This window comes from Zonotrichia leucophrys, chromosome 2, assembly GCF_028769735.1.
Source record: "Zonotrichia leucophrys gambelii isolate GWCS_2022_RI chromosome 2, RI_Zleu_2.0, whole genome shotgun sequence".
Classification (NCBI taxonomy): Eukaryota; Metazoa; Chordata; class Aves; order Passeriformes; family Passerellidae; genus Zonotrichia; species Zonotrichia leucophrys.
The window spans coordinates 104604086-104630670 of record NC_088171.1 but is presented as its reverse complement, the minus strand read 5'-3'; the positions used below and the strand labels follow the sequence as shown (position 1 = coordinate 104630670).

General features: G+C 38.5%; 1 protein-coding gene across 2 annotated transcripts; it reads left to right on the top strand.

The window, feature by feature from the left end:
- On the top strand, positions 1 to 16013 carry NDC80 (NDC80 kinetochore complex component). Of its 2 annotated transcripts, none has more exons than XM_064705935.1 (17): positions 1 to 204; positions 1820 to 2043; positions 2545 to 2631; positions 3388 to 3511; positions 3639 to 3811; positions 5003 to 5105; positions 5927 to 6016; positions 7290 to 7383; positions 8498 to 8604; positions 9414 to 9558; positions 9849 to 10054; positions 11225 to 11377; positions 11650 to 11739; positions 12540 to 12632; positions 14124 to 14254; positions 14625 to 14727; positions 15082 to 16013. In XM_064705935.1, the coding sequence occupies exons 2-17, from the start codon at positions 1943 to 1945 to the stop codon at positions 15202 to 15204; spliced, it is 1923 nt and encodes a 640-aa protein (XP_064562005.1). In that variant the 5' UTR covers positions 1 to 204; positions 1820 to 1942; the 3' UTR covers positions 15205 to 16013. The 2 variants fall into 2 exon arrangements, with proteins under 2 accessions (XP_064562005.1, XP_064562006.1); XM_064705936.1 differs by having other exon boundaries at positions 1 to 253.
- The last annotated feature ends 10572 nt before the right edge of the window (positions 16014 to 26585 follow it).

The window sequence follows — 26585 nt, the reverse complement described above, 5'->3', positions numbered from 1 at the left end:
CCGCGGCGCTGCCCGGCCCGCGGCCCCGCCGTGACGCAGTTCCGTGTGACGCCTGGGCCACGTCCGGGCGGGCGGATTTGAAATTGCGAGGAGGCGGCGGCGGCGGCGCTGGCGGTAACGGCAGGGCGGGGAGCGGGGGGCAGTGGCAGTACCCTCACTCCTTCACCCCCTCACCCCCCTAGGACAAGTGTCCGTGCGGCGGCGGTGAGTCCCGGGCTGCGGGCTCGCCGCTGAGTCCCCTCGGTCGCCTTCGGTACGGTTTAGACGCGCTCTCAGGGCGAGCGGGTGGAGCTGCGCCCAGCTTTGCCGCGCTCTACGCTTTCTTGGTTTTTTTCTTGCTGGCATGTTGGCTCTGGCAATCTGCTCTTAAATCTCTGCTCTTTCAGAGTCCTGCCTTTTGTCAGCAGCTGTGTGGCCAGCAGCACCAGGGCAGTGACAGAGCCCTGTACGCGGCACTGGTGAGGCCGCATCTCCAGCGCTGCGGCCACGTCTGGGCCCGCAATTCATTGAGGGGCTGGAGCGTGTCCAGAGAAGGGCAACGGAGCTGGGGAAGGGTCTGGAGCACAAGTCCCGTAAGGAGCGGCTGTGGGAGCTGAGGGTGTTTAGCCTGGAGAAAAGGAGGCTCTGGGGAGCCTTATCACTCTGGAACCACCTGAAAGCAGGCTGTAGCCAGGTGGGGGTCGGCCTCTTCTCCCAGGCAATAAGCGAGAGGACACGGTGTCAAACTGCACCAGGCTTTGGTGGGACAGTTGGAGGAATTCCTCCACAGAAAAGGCGATTACACACTGGAATGGACTGCTGTCGTGAATGAGTGTGTTAAGCTTGCTCAAACAACCACCACACCTGCCCAGCATGGTGGTGGAGTCAGTGTCCCTGGAGCTGTTTAAGGAAAGGCTGGATGTATCACTTAGTGCCATGGTCTAGCTTACCAGGTGGTGTTTGGTCATAAGTTGGACTTGATGATCTTGCTGGTCTTTTCCAACCTAATTGATTCTGTTATTCTAGAAACTAATTGCTTGCTATGATTGTGAAAATTCATTCTCTTTGTGGTTGGTCCCAGTTAAAGTAATGGAATAATGCAGATTCTTCCCCAGACACAGTGAGAAATGCTGCCCTATGAATTGAGCTTGAGCTAAACTTCTGTTGTGGTTTGTGAGCAGTGGAACTGGAAGCAAAATGAAGCAACAGTTTATATTAATAATGTGTTTTGGTAACATCTGTAATAGAGGGAGTTTTTATTAGTTATAATTCAGTCATTTAAGCCCATCCCACAAATAAAGTAGAACGTCTGTAGAGGGCAGAAGCAGGCAATTTTTGTGACTTAATGTTTTGTGAGTTCTGTTTACTTCAAATTCCCCCTTAATGCCACAGTGGGGATAATGGTCTTAATATTCCAGTTTGATTTATATTCTGCATGCATATTCTGAAGAGAGCCATAATATTATCTCAGAATAGGTTTTCCAGTTATTGTGCTGTAATACTGGGAGATCAGTTGCAGAGGAATGGGCGGGCTCAGGACAAGAAGCTCAGGAGCTGATGTACAGCAGAAGTGCTGTAAGCAGTACTTGTGTACTCGTGGTAGTGTGGCCTTTTTCCCAGTGGACTGAAATGAAAAATTTCTCAAGCTCTTTTGCTTTTGGGACCTGTAGGTCTGAAATGACCAAATGTAAAGAAAGACAAAACAGTAGGTTTGGAAGAAACACTAACACTTTTTATCAATAAAATGGTTGATTTAAAGGGCTGTGGCTGCTCTTATATATTTGTGGATTCTAACACAATTTTTTTTCTTCTTTTTTTTTTTTTTTGGTCCAATGTACAGGTCTACTTGTTTATTCTGAGTCTTTGGAAAATCATTGTGGCATTTAGAAAAGAAAATACCCTTAGGTCCTGGATTTTCTGATACTGCTGGAATACTGAGGGATTGTGGTTTACAGCAGTCACAATGAGGCGAAGCTCAAGTATTGCTGGAAGCAGCAGTCGACAGTCTATGATGGCACTGAGAGTGCAGGACACCAACAAGATGGGTCTTCAGACACCTCAGATGTAAGTCTGGCTGGTGATGTTGCTAAAAATAAGTATATAAAACTAATTCTGAAAAGATTTATTATAGTGTGTTTGAGTGTGAGTAGCAACTGAGGGGAAAAAAATAAGACAGTGAGAAGAAGGCTCCCTACAGCCAAGGGTGTTTGCACATGTGCTCCAGTTTTGCAAAAATACTTCCTTTCTGTGTACTTGTGTCATGTTTCAAATGTAACACTTTGTTACCTGTTTCTGAGGAGATAGCTGGATGCATCAGTTAACCTTTCTAAGATGTTGGGGGATGAAGGTGCTTAGGAATATATGAGTGTTTGTATCACTCTTGTATGGGCTATGTATGGTCTATGCTGGGGTCTATTCCTATGTCTATTCCTTTTAAATATTCCTTAAATATTGTAGATTTTATTTACAGTCTTGTACTATAATACAAGTACTATAAGAGCTACTTACTATAGCTCTTGTATGAATTGGTAGAAGTAGTCACTTGAATCTTTTTGTGCTCCTCAGGAAGGACAGAAGCACCTTTGGGAAGCTGAGCATGAGCAAACCTACATCTGGAGCTTCAGAAAGAAAAGTCAGCTGTTTTGGGAACAGGTATGGATAGCTTTTGTTGTCTGCACTGTACATTAAAACAAAAATGGTCCTCTAATTTTGGTAATTTTCTTTCTTGACAGATTTTCACTATAGAGAATAATGGATCTGAGGCAAGCTGACCTTCAGGTCTGCCTTCCTCCAGTCCTTGATCACTAAACAATAATGCTGTGGAGTAGGAATTGCTTTGGGAGCTTTATTTTTTTTTTCTTTTGGGAATGATGTGCACTGCAGACCTTAAGAGTATCTCAATACATTTTCTTGTTTAAGGAAGAATGACATCTGAAGTATACTCTGCATTAGTTTCCTCTCTCTAAGATACAAACTTTCCAAAACTCTATAATCTTTCTACTTAGCTCATGACTTTCTGTGTTATGGGTATCATCTTGGTAGTACCCCATTGTTGCAGAGGTTATTCCTTTTAAATATTCCTTAAATATTTTTAGAGTTTATTTACAGTCACCAACTTTATTTTTTTTCATCTTTGGGGTATTTTTCTGCTCTCTGAAAGTTTATTTATTTCAATAAAATGAAGAAAGTATTCATCTAGGATGCAGTAATCTTTGTTGTACTTATGGCATTGTGACTTCCAGGTTGACAATGTTTTTCCAATGACCTTAAACAAAGAGAAAACTTCAAGTATCACTTTTTATAACAAATGCAAAGAAAACAAAGCTAGCAGTTGTTGTGACTTAAACATGAGGAGAGTTCTTCTTTCTATGTATTGTCACAAGGCCTGTATTTATTGTCTGTCCCTAGAGTGAGTGGGGCTGGAGGGTCACGCAGCAGCCAGTACGGTGTGTTTGGGACAGAGAAGATAAAGGATCCCAGGCCCCTTCATGACAAGACATTCATCCAACAATGTATCAAAAAGCTTTGTGAGGTAACATATTAACTTGTTCTGCATGTATGTTATAAGGTGTAGAATGTGCTAGTCAAAATAGTTATTTCCCTTGGTTTCAACTATAAATTTTATTTAGTGACTGGTATTCCGTGTTTCTTTTGCACAGTTCCTTGTTGAGAATGCTTATGCCCACAACGTTTCCGTGAAATCACTACAATCTCCATCAGTTAAGGACTTTTTAAAGATCTTCACCTTTATCTACAAATTCCTCTGCCCTTCTTATGAACTGCCTGACTCAAAATTTGAAGAGGAAATTCCCAAAGTTTTTAAAGACCTTGGGTAAGATGATTATTGTTAGTCTCCTGGGCTGAATAGATATGCTATGGCTAGAAATTTAAAAGCTAAGAATTCTGCATTGATAGTTAGGGGGAATGGATAGGTTTATTTATTCAGATGAGACTCTAAAAGTAAAATGTTGTGATTGCTTTGTTTCACTTTTGTTTAACTCTAGGTTTACTCTCTGATTTTCAGCATCTGCTATACATTTTATATTTGAATTTACAGAACTATAAGCTCTGAGAATCTGCTTTGTCATGTAAAATTTAATTGATTATTTGTATAGAACTTTGGAGGACAAGGCACAATTTTCTTTTACAGGCCTTTCTGTTCATTTTGTTAGAATCTAAGAACTAAAATTTCCAGAATTTTGGATCAAGACAATTTAATTTTAGTTTAAACAAATTTAATTTAGTTTAAAGTATGTTTTCCTGCAATTTTTCTCATTCTGCTTTCAAAGCAGAATGTGGAAATAACAAAATTACTGTTGAGGGGCGAAAAACACTAAGTAGCTGAGTGGTTTGTTGATGAATTTGTTCAGTGTTTGAAATCATTAATGCCCCAACACTGTCTTCGAAAGAAATTCCCCTGCCTCTTGATAACTGTGAATTTTCAGTCTCATTAAAAAAGAAAAAAAGGGAATGTATACCCATGATGGTGTCAGAGTGCCAGGGCTCCTTAAATGTAGGTGCAAATCTTTTTAGTACACTTCTCAGCATTTTAATAAAGTTTTGTTTTAATCTATAACATTTCAAAGTGCTGTTATAGCTTAAAATGTTGAAAAGGATTACACTCTGCTGCACCAAGGGTGTAATTCTGGATAAAATTACTAATTCTGACAAGTCACTTGAAGTTTTGGGAGTTCAAGGAGCATCTGGATGACACTCTTGATCATATGGTTTAGTTGTAGGCAGTCCTGTGAGGAGCAGGGAGTTGGATTTGTAGATCCTTACAGGTCCCTTTCAAGCCTTGTTATTCTAGGAGTTGCAAAATGAGAGACCCATGATAATTGAATAAAATCGTGCTGTAAGAACTCAACTAATTTCCTTTGAAGTACAGTAGAATTGAGTTTGCTCTTCCTTCTGTGCGTTCATCTACATATAAAAACGTGCTGCTGTATTTTCAAAATGTGCTGGTTTGTTTTCATCACTCTCTTCCACAGCTATTAAAAATGTATCTTCTTTGGCCGTACAGGTACCCCTTTGCTCTGTCAAAAAGCTCCATGTACACTGTGGGAGCACCACACACCTGGCCTCAGATTGTGGCAGCTTTGTTTTGGTTAATTGATTGTGTCAAGGTAATGTTTGTCTTAAGATAAATATTTTCACTTTCCAGGCTGGAATGTTAGTTTCAATACAGATTTAGTACATATTTTCTACAAATCTCTTTGTTTAACATATATGTAAACATATATGTTCTTAGCAGTCATCTGGGAGCTGACCCTTGGCCTAATGTTTTAGTAACTTTTAAAGTGAGCTTTTCATGTTATATTATGATAGGTTTTTTTCTTTACATGTATGCACTGGATAAATTAATGTATAAGAGGAGGTGGCAAAATGCTGATCTGTACATACAATAAACGTGAGAAGTTAATGAGTATAATCACTGAATGGAACGTGTATCTCCAGCACAAATGTTGTGACATCTGCCATTCTCTCCTAAATTTGAAATCTAAGGATGGAATTTTCAATTGAAATTGTTCAAATGTCCTGTGATTCTGATACAGAGTGGCAAGTTTTCAGTTTGAGTGGGGTGTTTTTTACTTAATTTTGGTTTTGTTTGGTTGGTTTGGGTTTTTTAGTAGTCCTAACTGTTGTTGCTGCCAACTCAGGACTGAGCAAAATTTGGCATCTGTGACAGAAGTTGACCACTGCTGAATTGAGCGCCCAGGAAAACCCTGTCCTTTTTTGCTCAAAAGACACAAGACAATTTGGCAGAGTTGACTGTCTAGTTCATGCCTCTTTACCTGTGTGTTTAGTCAACTCAACACAGGTTCATTCCAACCTGCTTGCTGAAATCCTAATCCAGTGTTACTCTGCTTCTTTTCACGAAAACCAGCATGGAAACTAATGGATGTCTTCATATTTGCTCTTTGTTGTGTGCACCTCTGCTTTTCAGCTGTACAATGCGATCAGGGAAAATGCACCATCGTTCGATGACAGACAGAGCTGGGGAGGAGAGACAGATGATGGAATTGTACATAATAAGGTACCATAAAAAGGAAATTAGAATCAGAATTGCTCAACTGGATTTTGCCGTTTGCTGTAACAACACAATTTAATTACAGTTTAGATTGCTGGGTCATGTATTTATAGATTCTGTTCCCTTTTATATTCACAATGCTTTCTAGGAGGTAGAGTAGCATTGTATAAAAAACCTGATCAACTATTTCCTGAGCAGGTATGATGATCAGTCTATTGATGTAGACTGGGTATTAAACAAAATATTCTCTTTATTTTATATTCACCTTATTCTACAAGTATATACTGTTCTCCTTTGTAGAGAAAGGGCATCATTATGCTGTTTATTGTTTTAGTAGAGTTTCTGATGTATTTTCCTTTAGCACTCAAGACTTCTGAGGTTAACTGCAGTGCAGTGTAAAGACAGTGACTTAATTCTAAATATAGTGACTTGTGCCAATATCTACTCAGTTTACTATGTAAAAATTTGTTGTAAAGTTTTATTTCTGAGCCACAAAATAGGGTGGCAGTATAATTCGAGCTCTTAATCCAACAGTTTGCTTTCTTTTTAATTTATCATGGATTATTAGTACTACTCAGATTTAACTCAGTGTTAAATCACAGCAGGTGTTTGGAGAGGGTTGCATTATAAGCTAAAACACTTAATTAGAAATTGCAAAAAATCAAGTAAAATCATAATTTTGGACTAAGGTTACAACATGATGGTTGGCAAGTAACAATGCTTTTAAACTAAATACGTTCTTCTACATTGGCACTTATGCATATATATATAGATACAAAATTCACAATGCTGGTGTAATTGCTTCTGAAGCATCTGTGACTTAGTGTCTAGCAAATTCTTTTTGGGTAACCTTTCTTTAATTCTAGATAAGAGTACTTTGAGATCTGCAGATCTGAATTTTAATGGTCATATTTATAGAAAAGGTCTGTTAAACAGACCTGCAGTTTCCATAAACTAGCCTGAGAGAATCATATGCATCAAGATGAACAATTCTTAAATATTCTACCTACAATCTTTGTTAAATATCTTTGTTAAAAATACAGTATTTCCAGACCTTTCTTAGTGTGAATTATAGTTGTCTCCTTCTGCCTGAATATATAATCTGTTGACATTCTATGTTCAAAGGGAGGAAAAAAGTTTAATTTTACAAAAGTACAATCGAAGCATTAAAGATATTTTTGATGTCTGTTTAATTCCACTGATTGAGTAGCTTTAGACTATCCAGATATTTTACAGGTCTTGGAATTGTTGAAATGAAAGATTTTTAAATTGTTTTCAGCTTTTCATGGACTACTGTGTGAAGTGCTATGATCTTTTCATGAAAGGGAGAGATACCTTTGAAGAGTTGGATGCTGAAGTCCAGTCAAAATTAAGTAAGTTTTCAAATTTTAAGTATTCAATTGTGTTACTGGTTTCTTTTCTCCTAGCATCAGTTTGTTCAGTTTACGAGTGAAAGTGATCTAAGGGAGTCTGAAATACCTAAGTATGTTTCAGTTACTTCAACTTAATGCTCTCTTTATGTGTATTTTTAGCAGTACGGATGGATAGGTCATGATCTGCTATCAGCTGTAGCTGTGTCACCTGATTTTTTAATGTCTTTGTCACAGAAAACCAGTATACGATTCTTCACATGTGAACTCCATCTATGCAGATGGCTCTTGTTTCTGTCTGGAAAAGTTAACAATTAAAAAAGAAAATTATTTTCAGAGGATGCACAGCTGACAAGAAAGTTCAGCTTTTGAAAGATCTGAAAGCAGTCTGCAAGAGTTCCAAACTCTATTGTGAGGATTCTGTGTGTGATTCAGCATGCACCTGTGTTTGTCTTCAGGGAGGTAGAAAATTATTGGGGTTTTTTGACTCACTCATTTCACCACCTGCAGAAATACAAACACAATGTGAGAAAAGGAAGAAAAACATTTCTTACTTTCTTTGCTCTCCTATGAAAAGCCAGACTAAGGGCCCTTTGCAAACTGGAGCCATCAGTTGGAGAGGAAACAAGATACCACACTGTTACTGGATATTGGGAAAAAATAATCATCCCATTTTTTGGCAAAGCCAAATTAAGTTAGGGAAAAGATGACTCAAGAAGCAAGGAAGTATATGGATAAGAAAGAGGTTGTTAAGTAAGTTTGATTTGTTCAAGCTTCACAAGGTAGTCCTGACTTGTATACTCTCCTGTGGTGTGGGCTGTATGAGAGTTTGGAAACCCTTACCTCTTGGGAGTGACTTTGACATGAGAACTCTTTCTGACATAAAGACTGAGAAACCCATTTCTCTTCTTGTTTGTTCTGGGGTTTTTGCCTGGTTACATTTTAATGAAAGGTTTTTCTGGTAAGTTTCTTGGGGTTTTTTAGTTATTTTTTTAGTGTAAAATAATTATCCAGATAATGGGTATTTACTGTGCTGAAGCTCAAGTTCAGATACTCAAAATAGGTGGTGATATTGAGATAAATTTGTAACTCCACTCTCTCTTCTGCTCTCCCACAGAGGATTTATTCAATATAGATCCATTCCAGATGGAAAGTTTAGAAGCTGAGAACAAAAGACTTCAAGAAGAGATTGCAAGACTAGAAAAAGAAAAGGAAAGTGAGCCGGTTAGTAAATTGTCTGTTTTTATGGTGGAGTTGAATTTTATAATATCGACAATTTCTGAATGAAGATACTTATGATACAGAACAAATGGAAAAATTTCAGTGCTTTGAGATTTTAATTAGGCCAGAATTTTACAGACTCTATACTATTAGAGAACAAGGCTTTTTTCTGTGGAATCTTCAGTAACTATTTGATAATGTGCAGGTATTTACAGGTAATAAGGTCTTATATTGACTGAAATATCAATAAAATACTTGAACCAAATTTTTTAATATAAATTTCAACCTTATTTTTTTCAAGTGTGTTGGTATTCAAATATGAGGCATGGGATTCAGTGGTAACAAATATATTGTATGGAAAATACTTTGCTTGAAAAGCTGGATTCTGCTTTTAATACATCCTGAGTTTAAAAATGGGTTAGTGGCTGTGCAGGTGGAAAATTGAAATTTGTGCCAACTGTGCAAAATCTGCTGAGCTTATTCCTGGCTTTCCATGCCCCTGTTTCATCTGCCCTCCATGTATTATTAGAGTTAAGTTGTGGACTACCTGTAGTACGAATTGTCTAAAGCACTGTCTGATGCAAATGAGAGACATAATGCTGAAATGCAAGAATCTTTTCAGCCTTCTTTGCTGTTATTTTAAAGGTGTCTTGACTGGACTTAGCTGTCACAGGGATAAAAAATTATTAAAGTTCTTTAGTTTTATATTTGTGCTATTGATATTGATCAATTACTCTACTGTCTTATCTGGAAAGTGAAATCATTATTTTATATTTATCTAAGAGTGGTTGTTCTTTTCACCCATTTCCTAGGATCGTAGAGTAACGCTACGAAATGTGAAATCGTCCCTTCAAGCAGACGTCCAGAAATACCAAGCTTATTTGGCTAATATGAAATCTCATATATCCATCCTTGATCAAAACCTGGAAAGTGTTAATGATGAAGTTGAGACAGCAGGTAAGGAGGACTTGATCACAGTCAGGACAGTGAAGCTAGAAGTAGTCTTCAAATAATTGTAGTTCTTAGCTTGAGAGCAGAGCAAGGTACTTGGAGTAGCATGATGCTACAAATAAACTTTCCAGAATGGATTGCTAAAAAGATTTTTTGTCTAATAGCTCTCTGTACACTGGAGTAATGAAATGGTAATGTTATGTAATAACTGTCATTTACTCATACAATACAGAGGTGAGGTTTATGTATATAGGCTAGTATTTTATGTCCATTTCACAAATGTTTTATGTACTTAGGAGCAGAAGTAGAAACCATGAAGCAGGAGAATGCCCGGCTCCAGCACATCTTAGATAACCAGAAGTACTCAGCTGCAGACATTGAGAGAATAAATCACGAGAGAAATGAGCTGCAGCAAACCATTAACAAGCTGAATAAGGAGCTGCAAGCAGAACGAGATCAGATGTGGAATGAAGAGATAAAATATGCTAGGAATAGAGACGCGGTATGTGAAAACCCCACAACACTCAGAGGTGGCTGCCAGTTTTCATCATGCAAGCTTAAAATTGGAGTCTTGATAATTTCTTTCCTAAATAACCTAACACCACCATACGTGTATCTAACCAAGCAAAACTGACAAGAATGGCCTCTGTTTGCAGTACCTCTGAAAAATGTGCTTTTTTCCCTTTTTCTGTTTTGCACTTAATGAAAATGTACTTTTTTCCTGCATCGTAAGAGATGTGTCTAGAATATGAAGCATGGTCAGCTGGCACTGCTGTAGCATTAAGAGCTTTGATAACATTAGCATGCCATTGCTTTGGTAACACAAGAAATTACAGGCTAATGTTAATATTTCAGAGCAAGGAAGTAAGGCAAAACTAGTGAATTTGAATCAATAGCTTTGCATGCATTTAGGGCCTTTGTGTAGCAGTTGTAACATCTTTCAAGGGCCAAGTTCAATCCCTTCAAACAGAATGAAAAGATATAGTCCTGTAAGTGATGGGATTTAAAAGCTTTCTGCTTTGCCAATTGGAGAACTAAATAAAAAATTTCAAAAATGTTTGGTTGGGTCACCCTTTATCAAGCACTTTTATCAACTTAAATCCTCAGGTGCAAGTATGAAGCATATAAAACCGGAAAAAAAAAACCCTGGGTTCTTTAATGTTTGCATTTAATAGCACTCATTAATTAGAAGTTAAAGCATTTAATAAGCTTTGTTTAAAGGCATGCTCAAGTTAGTTTGTTGTTAGCATGTGTGGCTGTGTAGCATTTCCTGTCAAAACTAATGAGAGAAGGCATATTGACCTTATAACTGATCATTTATTTAGTAGTATTTTCCAGCACGTTTTTAGTTCCCTATCAGCTAATTCTCAAAAACTTGAGGCAGGAAAAATTATGGCAGATGAATATAGAAAACCACAGATGAAACCATTCAGTGTTCTCAGCCATAGACACTAAGAAACCTCAGTGTGCAAACTCTGAAAGAATCATAAACCAGTACCTAATGCAGCAAACTGCTGTACTGGCATTGCATACAGCTCTTGAATACTGTGGGGTAGCAAGGAATTATGGCTACAGAGAGCAACTCAGGAACTTGTTTAAAGTACTACATTAATACTTCTTGCTCAGCTTTTCACTTGTATCTCTTCTATGATTTGTGCCCTTTTCTGAGCAGATTGAAATGCAACTGGCAGAGTATCATAAACTGGCTCGAAAGCTGAAATTAATTCCAGTAAGTGCTGAGAATTCCAAAGGCCACGACTTTAAGATTCAGTTCAATCCTGATTCAGGACCAAATTGCCTAGTCAAATACAGAACTCAGATCAAGGTAAGTAGAATCAACACTGAAGGCCTTAGATACGACTCACAAAAAAAATGTGTTTCTTTAGGAATGCTGGGAAGGTCTCTCAATCTCACAATGAAATGTCATTGAAAAGCTTGTGCGATGAGTCACCATAATGACATTGTAGTATGTGAAAGAGATTTGGTATTGGAAAATACAGTAGCCTAAAAAAAATAAAAGGCAAAGATGTATTGGGGTGCATCTTGGTTCAAATTAGCAAATTGCATTTGTTCGATCTTCTTGTATACGTATAACAGGCTCCCCTCATGGAGATCATCAACGAGACTGAGGAAGAAATTAGTAAAGCCACTCAACGGAAAATTACTCTGGAAGATACTTTGGAACAGGTGAGTTAGTTAATGAAGATTAACACTAAGATACCAACCCTAAAACCTTATCTGCCTCTTTCATTCAACTTTTTGCATAGTTAAAGTGTGATGTGTTGGGTTGGTTTCTTGAATTACTTGGGGTTTTTCTGGGGACAAGTAGAGGGGGAGAAACTGTGAGAAAACTGCTTTTATTGTAATGGAACCTAAAAGTTTTTCTAAGAACTGAGGTCTTTGTTGGTTGAAATATCGTGTATTCCCTGAATTAAAGTTTATGTAGCTTACATATACTTGACCACAACCATTGCAAGTATTTGTTTCTACTAAGTTACCCATTCCAGTTGATTGTGTGACTTACTATCACCGACAAATTGTCATCAGGAAGATTTTTAGTACTATTGGATTTGGGACAGATTGAAAGAAGGAGAATTTTATTTCCTCGTTCTTCTGCCTTCTACCTGAGCATGGTGTTATGTGGTATGGAATGTCCTCTTGGCCAGCTGGCCTCACTATGCACCTTCCCAGTCTCTTGCCTATCCCTACCCTACTCAGTGAGGGGCCCTGGGAAGCATAGAAAGCCTTGGAATGCTGTGTTAGCACTATTCAGCAGTAGCCAAAACTTGGGTGTGTTACCAACACTGTTTTAGCCCCTGATCCAAAACAAAGCATAACATAGGCTGCTATGAAGAAAGATAATGCCATCTCAGCCTAGCCTAGTTTAATTGTTTAACCTGTTTAACCAGGTGTGGTTTGTGATGGCATGGATTTATATGTTGGAATTCTTTTTGAACCATACTTCCTTGTTTATGTTTTCATCCTAGGTGAATGTAATGCTAAAGGACAAGAAACGCAGTGTGAAAATGCTGACAGAAGAAGCTGAAAAGCTGGATGATCTTTACCAGCAGAAGCTTAAGGTAGAACTTCTTACACCTTGATGACAACTTATCCTTAATGATACCCTTATCCTTAATTTTTGTATTTATAGATAAATTTTTGGGTTGCATTTTTGTTTGGGCTTCTGCTCGTCCTTCTTCCTTCCCTCTTAGAGGATTTTTTATTCTTTTCAGAAAAGTGATTTGACTGCCACCTTAACTGAATCAATTTTCACTTTCTTGTAAGAGAATCTGGCATCATACTGTAGCAGATCCTGTAAATCATAAATTCCTGCATCCAGTAATAAAAGCAGCAACAATCATCTGACCTCAGGATGTCTCCGGGCATGTGCTTGAAGGAAATTTTAGGATTAACAGAACCTGTCTTGTCTAATCAATTTGTATATAATAAATACATTTACAGTTTTCAGTAAACATGTTTAATCAGCTTCTGTAAAAACTAAGGAAAACATTGACCAAAAGCATGTTAAATTGTTTTAATGATCTCAAACTGTTACTTCCTTTAGCTTCCTTTGCCAGCACAGGAGCAGTCCCTATTCTTTTCCCCACTTGCAGTTCAGCAACAAAACATAACCCTCTCTGTTAACAACTGAGTGGCTATTTTGGTACCTCCCAACTTCTCTGACAACACTGCTTTAGTGGGGCTGTGGTGCCCTGCAGAAAAATGTTCTTTGAACTACGCCAATGTTTACCACATATGCTCCTGTAAATCCAAACTCCTGTGCTATAGCCATGAAACAGGGCTATTTCACTGCTAATACCTGCTGAGGCAGGTGTATATATAGGTATATAAAGGCAATTAATTTAATTTCTATTTTTCAAAACCACAGGACATTTAGCTTTTGATCTGTGCTTTTGCATATACTTTTCTCTAAAGTTAAGCTCATAAAATACACACTTGCCACCAGACACTTAGTGATGTAATTCCTCTTCTAATTTTTAAAATGCTGTTTGTCTTAAGTATTAAAATTATTTTTGAAGGATGATGTTTCAGTAATCTATCAAAATTGCATGTTGAGTTGACGTCAGAATTTTGTTTGGTTTTGTGGACTGTATAGCATCAACAGTGTCATTCTAGAAGAGATGATTTGGAATTGTACTCTCTTTCAGACAAAAAAGAAAAGCTATTTTCTTATTCAAATGTGGTTGTATTTTTTAACCTAGAAACAGTTATTCATAATGTGCCATTTCTAAGCTATTTAGACTATCTAAACAACACTTTTTGAGCTTTAACTCTGAAGGGAAAGTAGCTGCAACACAGGCCTTTAAATGTGGTTAAAGGAATAAAGAGATGGTTAGGCTTATTCTGGGATGGGGATGATACAGAAAACAGCTGAAACTTCAGGTTTGGGACGGATATCCTTGGGGTTTTTTTCAGCTCTGAACTTGGAACTATTTGAGTGAATTTTGAATTCAAGTATTAGGATATAATCAGGTAGTAGAAAGGAAAAAAGATCCAAATTATACCTGAGAGAGGCCATTTTTTTTTCTTTGCCTTCCTTATGACAACAGGAGATAGAAGAAGAAGACAAGAAATGTGCAAATGAACTGGAATCGTTAAAGAAGCATAAACAGTTACTTGAGAGTGGTGTCTATGATGGGCTCAGTGAAGCTACAAATGAATTGCATGATCACCAAAGACAGTAAGGCTCCTAACTTCCATGTCTGCCTTGTTTATTTTGGTTTTTAAGGATAAAGATATTTTCTTGAATGTAACATAAAGTTGTTTCAGCAGGTATCCATCTCAGTGTGTTAATTTCACAAGTTAACAACTGAAAGATGTTTCTCCTCAACAGTATTTTGCTAAAATATTTGTCTGCTGTATCAGAACTCCTGTTTTCCGCATAAGGGTTTTTCTTTGAGTATTAATATATTGTAACTTCGTTCAAATTAATACTAATGGAAAAAAAAGTATGGCTAAACGTGATGATAAATCAGACTTGAAGTGATTGTTTTAAATGTCAGGAATTCTCTAATTATGGACACAATCTTCTGAGTATCTTTACCTTTTAGATATCAAGTCGTTTTGCAAACAACAACAGAAGAGAAGAGAAAAATTGATGCTAACTTGAGTCGTCTTATAGAAACAGTTGCTACTCATATAGAATCTATAGTGGTAAGCTAAAATTTGATATTCAGAATTAAATCTCTCTAGAGACATTTTGCAGTTAAGCACTTGGAAATTAGAGCTTACTCTTTCTAAGGAAGTATCAGTTATTTAGCTGCTATTAAGTCTGTGGATTCTAGTTCAATTTTCTGACAAAACCTTTGGTGTAAATAATCAGAATTGATTGTTAAGTTTCAGCAGTAACATCCTGTCAGGTTAAACCTGCTTCTGATAGATGTCTTTCAGGAAAGTGTTTAACTGAAATCAGTTAACCTATGCAATGACTGCTTAAAATGCTTTAGCAGAATCAGTAAAATACAGACCATGACAGAGCTAATAAAGGTTTCTGTACCTCTTTTCTAGAAATACCTTGATGAACAGAAGGCGAGAATATACAGAGACGATGAAGAATTCATGCCTGAAGATCAATTGTCAAACTTGACCAGCATCCTAGACAGTTATAAAAAGAAGGCTGAAAGTGTCTAATCACTAGAAAGATGAAGATAAAAATGTTGCATTTCTGAAGCTCTCGTATGGGGCCTTCTAAAGGGATGGGTACTTACCTGTGTTTAGCACTGAAACTGATTTTAAGTGGAAGAAAGAAATTCTTTGTTTTGTTGACACAAATACATTTAAGAATTAAACAATATATTTGCATTTTCTTAAATGCTTTGCTCAGACTTTGTACTTTCAATAGCATATCTATGTGTTTAGGGCACACGCATCACAGACAGTTCACATCCTTCCCCAAGCCTTATTTTACTAGCAAGACTAAATGTCAATGTCTGTCTCCTGCTTGTTCAGTTACCTATAAAACTGCACAGAGACACCTCTTACATGAGTAAAAAATCAAAACCTCTCTTGATAAGATTAGTCCTTGTATAGTAGTCTTGTAAATAATCTAGAAAAAGAAACACAGTAGTTTGAAAACCAAGCTTTGTCTTTAGCTGCTCATACTCCCAGATGAAACTTCACTGAACTTCTTGAATATATATACCAGAGAAAGCTCTAAATAGGACATCATATGAATTCTAGCTGTATATCTAATCACTTGTAGGTCTGGTGCATGTTAGATACATCAAAATGGTCTAAAATATCTGTATTCTTCTTGTTAGGCCGGTTGGACAGATTTTGATGTTTCCTCAGAAAAGTAACAGTAAAATTAGTGTATGGGCAGCTCTGGTCCACATACTTTAAAGAAAGTGGATCAATGGTATGTGAAAGTAGTACGTTTTTATCTATTCTGTGTATAATTTTGTGTTAAAAAATAAATAAAACCCAGCATTCATATCTTGGATAGTTTATGATGGTATTTTCTATTAAAAGCATTGAAGTATTTGAGTGTTGTTTTTATAGGTCAAACATTTAAATATACAGAGATAAAAACAATTTTGCAGTTATTTAAAGGCATTTAGCAGCTGATAAATAAAGCAAGCTGCTCCTTAATTCTACAATATTTGAATGCAACACGGATCCCTAGGATATATAACAAAACTTGAGTTAGACTATCTAAACACAGACTGAATTGTCTAATTCTAGGCTATTTTTGCAGAATGAGTTTAAAACTCAGTTGTTCTTAACATAATGTGTGAATCTTCTGGCCCTGGTAAGAGTATTTTGTTTCAGATATTATATTGATGACATCATTTAAGCTTCTAATTTTTTGTTCCTTTTTATACTCCAGAATTCTAATTTGACAGCTAGAAAAGTCTTCTGATAGCTGGGAAGTTTTTATGCTTTCTTTTGTTGTCCTCTTTTCTCTTATCTTTACAGACTTCCTTTTTGTTTTCTGTAACAAACTAGTCTTTACTACATCCCTGTTCCTTCTCTTTAGATGTTTTTTCCTTTTGTGATCTCTTCTAAGATTTTTGTTATCTAAAGCAAGGTAGCAATCTAATGGAGCAAAACTGAGCTTTTGATGAGAGCCACATTCCTTTAAACTATGTGCTTATTTAGGGGCTATGCTCTCTCTTGACTCCCCCATACCTATTTATCTCTGCTTCTATAACTGACCTTGTGTTTTTAGCATCTGTAGGTTCCTTGCCATGTGCAGCAGTCAGTTCATTAAATGAGTGCAAAATAAATGGCATTTCCAAGGGCTTTATATTAACCCTAATGAACATGGGTCAAAATCAAAATCATGATGCCTTTGCTTAATGCACTGGCCAATGTAATATTCTGAAATTAAAGTAGTCCAAATAATTTCTAAAAATTATTGTTAGTAACATTGGCAATGTGTTTTTGTTATTGGTCTGTCAGTTAACCTAAACTGCCTTTAGAACTACCTCAAATTTGGATCCAGGTTCTGTAAAATACTGTAGGGCTGTGTGTTGTAATCCACCAGATCAACATCAGGCAATGTTTACTAGGTACTATGTCTTCATAATTTAAAAATTGAGGGAATTTTTTAATCCTCGTTTAACATGTTTTCTCTGTGATATTGAAAGTCAGGCAGTTGTTTTTGTGGAATATGGCTTCTAAATTTAGGCAGTAGGCGCTAGAACATAATTACTGCTCTTGGTTTTGGTTTTGTTTCTTTATTGGAATATAAAGTCTTAATGAGAAAGTACCACACCACCTGTACATTTCAGTAGTATGAGTAATTTGTAAATGTTGGCTCTTGTATGGATCCAGTTGCCTCATTTAGTGCTAGTGTACCTTTTGTACAGTTTAATGTGTCAATTTTTGTATTCTTACACTCAATAAAATTTCTTATGCCTGCTTGTATAAAAGACTGATCCTTACTGCAAGTGTAGAAATATGACATAAAATCCCAATCATCTGCCTTTCCTTGACAAACTGCATAATCATTTTAGCAGCAGATACTAATTCCCTGCCTCTCCTTGCTATTGAACATGCATTGTGTAGAGGAAAAACAAAATGCAGAAACATCTTCATGTAAGTTTTAGAGGAATAAAAATTGCTTTAACCTTTTTAAAAATAGATGGCTTTTTAAAAATTCTTAGGAGCATAGGCCCAAGCTGCTTTGACAATGATTCATGTAGTATCCTTTTAGCATTAATCTCATGAACCAACCTTTTGCTATCTTCATATTACATAAGTATTTCCTTTACATGACCACTCTTGCATCTGCTTTATTATTATTATTTAGGTATAAAAAATAACAGTTGATGCTGGAAGTCTGTAGCTTCTTTTCTCTGGCAGATGTTGTTTTTTTCATTTTTTGTTGTCAGAAACTTATCACCAACAAGAACATGGTAGTTCTTTTTTTGGAGTATTTCTTGAGTGCGTCAAGTAGATTCATTCAGGTTGAAAAGAGCTGCTAATTTCATTGAGCCCTGCTGTTAATCTAACAGTGCCCAGTCCACCACTCAACCACGTCTCTGAGTGCCACATCCTCATGACTTATAAATGCCTCCAGGGCTGGTGATTCAACCATTTCCTTGAGCAGCCTGTTCCAATGCTTGACAACTCCTGCTGTGAAGAAATTTTCCTAATAGCCAATTGAAACCTCCTCTGCTGCAACCTGTGCCTGCTCAGGCTTTAGCTTTGCAGTGTTTTATATGAGGCTTCTGCAATGCTCTTCACTGATTTTGCCAATAATAAAGCACGGCATGCCTATGCAAGCCTTTAGTTCTGAGCTGAGTAACAATTTGTGCTCTGTGGCTCTGTAATACTTCCAATAGCTTGCCTGCTCTGGCCTTTTATGGGAGCTCTCATCCCTGCTCCAACTTCAGTGGTAGAATTAAAAAACCAACTATATTTTTTATGTTCTTTTTTGAAACAGTAAGGAAGAAGAAAAAGTCAATAGCTGAAGACATTCTCTTTTCACTAACATGGGCAACACCCTCAGTGCAATGCTCTAGTAAAAAAGGAAAACTCTGGTCTCATGCTAAATGACTGTAAAGCAATGGAAATTTTGTTAACAAGGGTATTGCCTATTCATTGCTAATTACATGTTATATGGTATACAAGTATTTTGAGCGCTGCAATCTCTGAAGAGACTATATATATATAATCTTTCCATTCTTCTTCAGGGTGCTCTTGTTTGCTTAATACTGGAAACCTTAATGTGTCCTTCAGAGCCAGATAACCTTCCTCTTTTGGCAGTAGTACAGAACAGGGAATTTACCTGTTTTTTCAATATTTCAATATTTTTCAATATTTCAATCTTCCTGTCTACAGATTTTTGGCTGTGAAAATATTCTGGTATGATGAAATCATGTATCATTGAGTCTTTTTTGCTTGCAAAGCTCTCCATCATATAGGGCCATTGAATCTTCATCAGGATTTTACATTTTAGATGCTTGTTGGAAGTTTTGAGGGTATTCATCCCTTTTTTAGAAATGGAAGAAGCACAGAAGACACGAAGGCCTCAGTGTCCCCCATTGGATGAGGGACTATCAATATCTTAGCCAATATCATATCTAAAGGATATGCACTGACATCTTCAGCATTTTTAGCTCTCTATCAGGAGATTCACAGAGTCCTAACATTCAGCCTGAGGAAACTCCTAATTTTGCAGGCCTTTTTTTTCTTTTTTTTTGGTAGGACTTGATCTGTTTCCAGGATTTTTCTAGACATGACAGATGTCAGCTCTGTTATCCACTGCTGCCGACTGGAGAGTGGACCTTTTGTGAACTCTGGTTCATAAAGGTCTACCAGTCCCAGTATTTGCCTGAGGTAGACAGGATCACTTGTCTGTCTACAGGGTGATTGGCTGCACTGTCCCTCCATTACAGAAGTTCTTATCAACAGTTTCACGATAACAAGGAGCCTTTGTGATGTGTGGTCTGTATGTTGTTTTCTCTACCACCTCATGCATGAGACCACAGTTTTAACTGGCAGTGACCTGATAAGCATTTTAGTCTCTTTCAAGAACCCTTTGCACAAGGCAAAGATTTAAAAGGACGTCTGTTACTCTAACTCCACCTCTAAAGAAACATTTATTGGTCTGGCAAGACTCCACTTCTAAAGAAACATTTATTGGTCTGGCAAGACTCCAAAAGGAAAGGTGATGGAATGTGTATAAGTATTTTGAAACAAGCAAGATGTATGTCATTTTATTTCACTTTTGATCCAAGGATTCAGAATAGTGCATGCCTTTGTATTGGTAGATGTTATGTGGTTCTGAGAACACTGAACACTAGCACAGTCATGCATGACAACTGGTATGCCCAGCTGAAAGGCATTCACTATTCTGCCTGGTAAAGAGCTTCTGGAGTTATTAGTTCTAATTATCTGGAAGGTCTTGATTAGCAACGGAAATTACATTACATTTGAAATGCAGAGTGGACACCAAACAATGGGGTCTGCTTGACTACTGCTGGGTAGCGACTTACCATCTTCTTCCCCCTCCCAAAGGTTAGTCCATCACTCATAACAAAGTCATAAGGAAAGCTGCAGAGTTGAGTCACACAAGACAAGAAAGCAGTCACAGGTTGCAAGGTTCAGGCAAGTTTAGGTATTTTAAGAGAAAATCACTTCCTTGAAAGATGTAGAATTGTAAAGGTATAAAGAAATCAAGGAATGACAATTCAGCATTAATGAGGATCTCTTCCAGCAATTGCTGGATGGCTTGATTCTGCAGAAGCTACTCCTCAGGTCTTTTATTATGGATTCTGAGAACACAAATACTTAGCCTAGAAGCTCCTTAATTACCATCTGTCTTTTGTGTGTGCTTGTATTGGGTTTGCATGGCCAGGTTTTGGTAGTGGGACTACAGGGGTGGCTTCTGTGAGAAGCTGCTGGAGGATTCCTCCATCTCCAGCAGAGCCAATGTCCAAGGCAGCTCCGAGATGGATGTGCTGCTGGCCAAGGCTGGGCCAATCAGAAATGCTGGCAACACCTCTGTGATAAAATATTTAAGAAGAAAAAATTAAAGGTTATTATACAGCGGAAATTGTAGCCAGAGAAGAGCAGAGTGAGAATATGGGAGAGGAACACCCTGTTAACACCAATGTCAGTGGAAAAGGAAGGCAAGGAGGTGCTCCAAGTCTGAGATTCCTCGGCAGCCCATGGTGAGAACCATGCTGAAGCAGGCTGTCTTCCTGCAGCCCATGAAGGTCCACGGGGATGCTGAGATCCACCTGCAGCCCATGGAAGAGACCAACACCAGAACAGGTGGATGCCCAAGACTTGGCTGTGAACCCATGGGAAGCCCATGCTGGAATAGGTTCCTGCCAGGGACCTGTGCAGAGAAGAGCCCACACTGGAGCAGGTTTCATAGTGACCCTGTGGGGGGCCCACACTTTGAGTAGGCTGTGCCTGAAGGATTGCACACTGTGAAAAGATGACCTACATTCCAGCAGTTTGCAGAGAACTGTTTCCTGTGGAAGTGACCCCACACTGGAGCAGAAGAAAGACTGATCAGCATCAGGAATAACATGTGATGAACTGACTGTAAACCCCCATTCCCTGTCTCCTTATGCCACTGAGGGGGGGAGGTAGAGCTGGGAAGGAGAGAAGTGTGGGGGGAAGGTGTTTTTAAGGTTTATTTTACTTTTCATTTTACTTCTTACCTGCTTGGGTTCAGTTAGTAATAAATTTAATTAATATCCCAAATTGGAGTCTGTTTTGCCTGTGGCTGTATTTGGTGAGTGATCTCTCCCTGGCCTTATCCCAGCCCATGAATTCATTGCATTTTCTCCCCCCTGCCCAGCTGCAGAGGGGAGTGAGACACTGGCTTTGGTGAGTGTCTGGCATCCAGCCAGCATCAACCTACCACAGTGCTACAACAAAAACTGTGCTCATACACGCTTGAAGAATTTCTGCATGGCAAAACACACCCATAGTGACAAAGACAGGGCAATAGTTACTGTGTGACCATCCCAAAATCCAGAGTATGAGGCAATGCCATGCAGAGACATGTGACAAATAACTAAGCAGTCAACTGGAGTTGCCCGGGCTTTCTTAGAGTCCATGGTGCCACTGCTACTGGAGCTTGTGATGAAAACACTCCTTGAACATTCAGAAGAAAGCAGCCAGGGGAAGGGAAAGGGTTAAAAAGAAGAGTGTAAAAAAGACCGTTAAAAGCAAGGTAATTGGAAGAGAAAAAAGAGGAAGCAGCCTTCAAAAAAAATGCTCAGCTACAAAACACCTGGAAGACACTCAGCTAAGACCACAGAACAGCAATAGCAATTTGAATGGAAAAGCACAGGGTCTTACATATGAGGCAGGATCTTCTCTGTGACAACGTATTTATCAATTTTCCTATTTCTTACACATTTTATGGGAGAGAATTATGTCTTTGATCCCAGTCTTTTAAGAGTGTGATTGGGGGGATTTCTTCAGACATGATCTTAAAGATCGTTGCATTCACAGCATCAACAGTGTTTTATTAGAACAGTAATGCTTGAAGACATAAATCTTATACTGCAACAGCCTTTTCACAAATTAAAAATTGTTTTCTCCCAATACATGTTCTCATGTATTTGTTCAAGAATCATTCATGTTTCTTTGTCTACAGAGAAAGAAATTTTTTAAGGTTTGATACATCCTTATTAGTTTTCCATGAGAGAGTTGACTCTGGAACTCACAAGGTGCAGTGGATTGCCATCCAACTTATTTCATGACCACTGAATATTTGGCTGTATTCATTTGCCCTTGTCAGAGGTGAATGACAAGAGCTTCTTGCTGAGAGCAGCTTCTTGCTGAGCTTTTCAGAGAAGTTCCCTGCTATTGCCATGGTTTCCCTCAAACAGTTACATGACAATCCTAGGAGAGCTGACAGTCTAAATCCTACAAGTATCCATCTAGTGTGGTGTCCTCCTTCCAAATATGTCTTTCAAAAATAGTGCAAAACACTACAATGATCAGATATGGAATAACTTGCTTTCCAACTTAAACTCTTCCTACTCAGTAATATTTGGATATTTTATTCTAAGGCCAAAGTATATGATATGAATATCTATCGGGAATAATTTAATTCTTCATTTTTCTAGTCCTTTATCTCTTTTCTATTCATAGAAAGAAAAAATTGTTTTAAACTTCACTAAATTATGCATTCTCATTACATATTTCATAGCTCAATCCAATGTTTTATGAAGAGTAGATCTTCCTGTCTGTTCTGCATGTTTCTTAATATAACTCCATGTTCCTTCTTTCTTTGTGAGATATACTAGAAGGTCCTGATTATCTTTCCTATTTTTATACTTTTAACATAATACTTTCTTTGTTTTATAATCCTATTCCTCTTAGGCATGCTCTCCACAACTATTTATAGCCCATCTGTAGTCATCAGAGCCTTTATTTCTACTGGATTTTAACGAGCACGTCACTTCGTATTTTTCTTAATGAAAATGAACTGTGAGAATCTACATGAGTTTTACTCACAAAGCCCAGCTGACAGACTTAATTTGGACCGCAGGAGGTTGAACTAATGGTTTGTTGTCCCTCCCCCTTCTGCACCATCTCTCTCAGTTGCCTTTGATTTTTAAAATTTAACTAAATCTTTTAGCACATCAGTCAGGTATTTCAGAACCATGGACTGTGTTTACAGTCCTCTCAACTTGACTAAGTAGATTGTGTTTCACAAATTTTGTCACTTTATTTGCTCACTAATTTTTGTCAAGTTACTGAGAAGCAAATAAAAAAAATTTACTAGATAGCACTTCAGTAACCCACTTCTCTATATCTATCTTTGTTTTCATGTTATGATAATTAATTGTTTAATTCCATGATTTGGTTTCTGTCTCTCAGATGGTTTGGTTTTTTGAATAGTGATGCTATTGTTTCACACCTCAGTGACTCAAATAATGATGTTCTTTTGTTTCACACCTCAGGGGTTCTCACTAAGGTATTTTTTCTAACAGGCCAGGTCAAAGGTCCATAGAGTTCTAAATCCAAGATGCCACCTCTTCTTACATGTAAAACTTTTGTTACCTGTGACAATATATTTATCAAGTTTTCCTATTTCTTACACATTTTACAGGAGAGAATTACATATTCAATCCCAATCTTGTAAGAGCGTGATTGGAGGGATTTCTTCAGACATGATCTTAAAAATCATTGCATTCATAGCATCAATAGTGTTTTATTGGAACAGTAATAGACTTCTAAATCCAAGATACCACTTCTTCTTACATGTAAAACCTTTGTTACCTTAAGGAGGAACAGCACTTTTTGTTGGATCATTTGGAATTGGTAGCATTGCACCTACAAGGCATCTGTAGGCAGTAGCATCCAGTATCACTCAATAGACTGTGCCACTGCAACAAGCTACTAGAGAGGCTGTGCACTTTCTTCTAGTGAAAAAAACTGCATTTTTCATTATGTGTATACAAAATATTTACTATCTAAAAATGTCTAGTCCTGGAACTTAGTTAATATTTGCCCTCAATAAAAATAAAGAAATCAGGCATTTAATTTATTCCTTGAACAAAAAAAAAAATTAAATACACATAGGATATAACAATAAATACATCTTTGCACACACACAAAAAAATCCCACTTTCCTGACCATCATCTGAAATATCAAATTCCCAGAAGAACAAATTATTGGTTACCCTACTGTTACTATTAATTTTGAAAAATAACATGATACCTGACCTTAAAATATGGTAGATGAATATAAATTCCTTTTTCAAGATAAGACATTATTTTTCACAAGGATTAAAATGATTATTCAGTTGTTCAAGGACAAAACATCACAGAATCACAGAATCACAGAAATTCTAGGTTGGAAGAGACCTTTAAGATCATCGAGTCCAACCCATGTTCTAACACCTCAACTAGATCATGGCACCAAGTGCCACATCCAGTCTTTTTTTAAACTCTTCGAGGGATGGCGACTCTACCATCTCCCTGGGTAGATGATTCCAGTATTTGACCACTCTTTCTGTAAAATACTTCCTCCTTAATTCTAGCCTGTATCTCCCTTGACGCAGCTTGAGACTGTGTCCTCTTGTTCTGTCTGTTGTTGCCTGGAAAAAGAGACCAACCCCCAGCTCACCACAGCCACCCTTCAGGAAGCTGAAGAGAGTGATAAGGTCACCTCTGAGTCTCCTTTTCTCCAGGCTGAACAACCCCAGCTCTCTCAGTCGTTCTTCATATGGCTTGTGTTCCAAACCCTTCACCAGCCTCGTTGCTCTCCTTTGGACACGCTCAAGCATCTCAACATCCCTCCTAAAGTGAGGGGCCCAGAACTGGACGCAATACTCCAGGTGAGGCCTCACCAGTGCTGAGTACAGGGGAAGAATGACCTCCCTGCTCCTGCTGGCCACACCGTTCCTGATACTGGCCAGGATGCCACTGGCCTGTATGGCCCCCAGGCACACTGCTGGCTCGTGTCCAGCCGACTGTCAACCAGCACCCCCAGGTCCCTTTCCACCTGAGCACTGTCCAGCCACACCGTTCCTAGCTTATATCGTTGCAGGGGGTTATTGTAGCCAAAGTGCAGGACTCGGCACTTGGACTTATTGAACTTCATCCCATTAGATTCTGCCCATCCATCCAACCATTCCAAGTCCCTCTGCAAAGCCCTCTGTCCCTCTAACAGATCAACACACGTTCCCAGCTTAGTGTCATCTGCAAATTTGCTAATAAAGGACTCTAAGCCCTCATCCATGTCATCAATAAAAATATTAAACAGAACTGGCTCCAGCACAGATCCCTGAGGGACACCACTGGTGACTGGTCACCAGCTGGATGCAGCACCATTCACCACCACCCTCTGGCCTGGCCATGCAGCCAGTTCTGAACCCAGCAAAGAGTGCTCCTGTCCAAGCCACGGGCTGCCAGCTTGTCTAGGAGTATGCTGTGGGAGACAGTGTCAAAGGCCTTGCTGAAATCCATGTAAACAACATCTACAGCCTTCCCTGCATCCACTAGGCAGGTTACCTGGTCATAAAAGGTGACCAGGTTGGTCAAACATGACCTACCCCTCCTAAATCCATGCTGGCTGGGTCTGATACCCTGGCCATCTTGTAAATTTTGCGTTAGGCTGACTGGTCTATAATTACCAGGATCTTCCTTTGCACCTTTTTTGTGAATGGGTATCACATTGGCCAGCTTCCAGTCATCCGGAACCTCACCAGTGAGCCAGGACTGTTGGTAAATGATGGAGAGTGGCTTTGCAAGCTCATTTGCCAGCTCTCTCATTACTCTGGGGTGGATCCCGTCTGGTCCCATAGATTTATGAACATCTAAGCATTTCAGTAGTTCTATGACTGCCTCCTCTTGGATAATGGGGGGGCCATTCTGCTTCCTGTCACCATCAACCAGCCCAGGCGGGCAGGTGTCTTGAGGGCAAGTCATCTTCCCACTAAAAACTGAGGCAAAATAGGCATTAAGCACTTCTGCCTTTTCCTCATCTTCAGATACTAAGTTCCCTCCTTTGTCCAATAAAGAACAAAGGTTGGTCTTACCTTTCCTTCGACCATTAATATATTTGTAAAAACATTTTTTATTATCCTTTACAGAAGTTGCCATTCTAAGTTCAAACTGAGCTTTGGCCTCCCTAATTTTTTTCCTGCATGCTCTAGCAGCCTTCTTGAATACTTCCTTAGAGACCTGACCCTTCTACCAACGCTGATACATCCTCTTTTTATTTTAAGTTCCTCCAAAACCTCCTTGCCCAGCCAGGCTGGACGTTTACCCCGTTGACTGCTCTTTCAGCACACAGGGATGGTCTGTTCCTGTGCCCTCAAGATCTCTGTTTTGAGGTATGCCCACCCTTCCTGAACTCCTTTGTTCTTTAGGACTGCTTCCCAAGGGACGCTCTGAATAAGTCTCCTAAACAGGCCAAAGTCTGCCCTCCGGAAGTCCAATGCAACAGTTTTACTGGTGCTCTTCCTGACTTCACTAAATATTGAGAACTCTATTATTTCGTGATCACTCTGCCCCAAGCGACCTCCAACCACCACATCTCCCACCAGCCCATCTCTGTTTGCAAACAGCAGATCTAA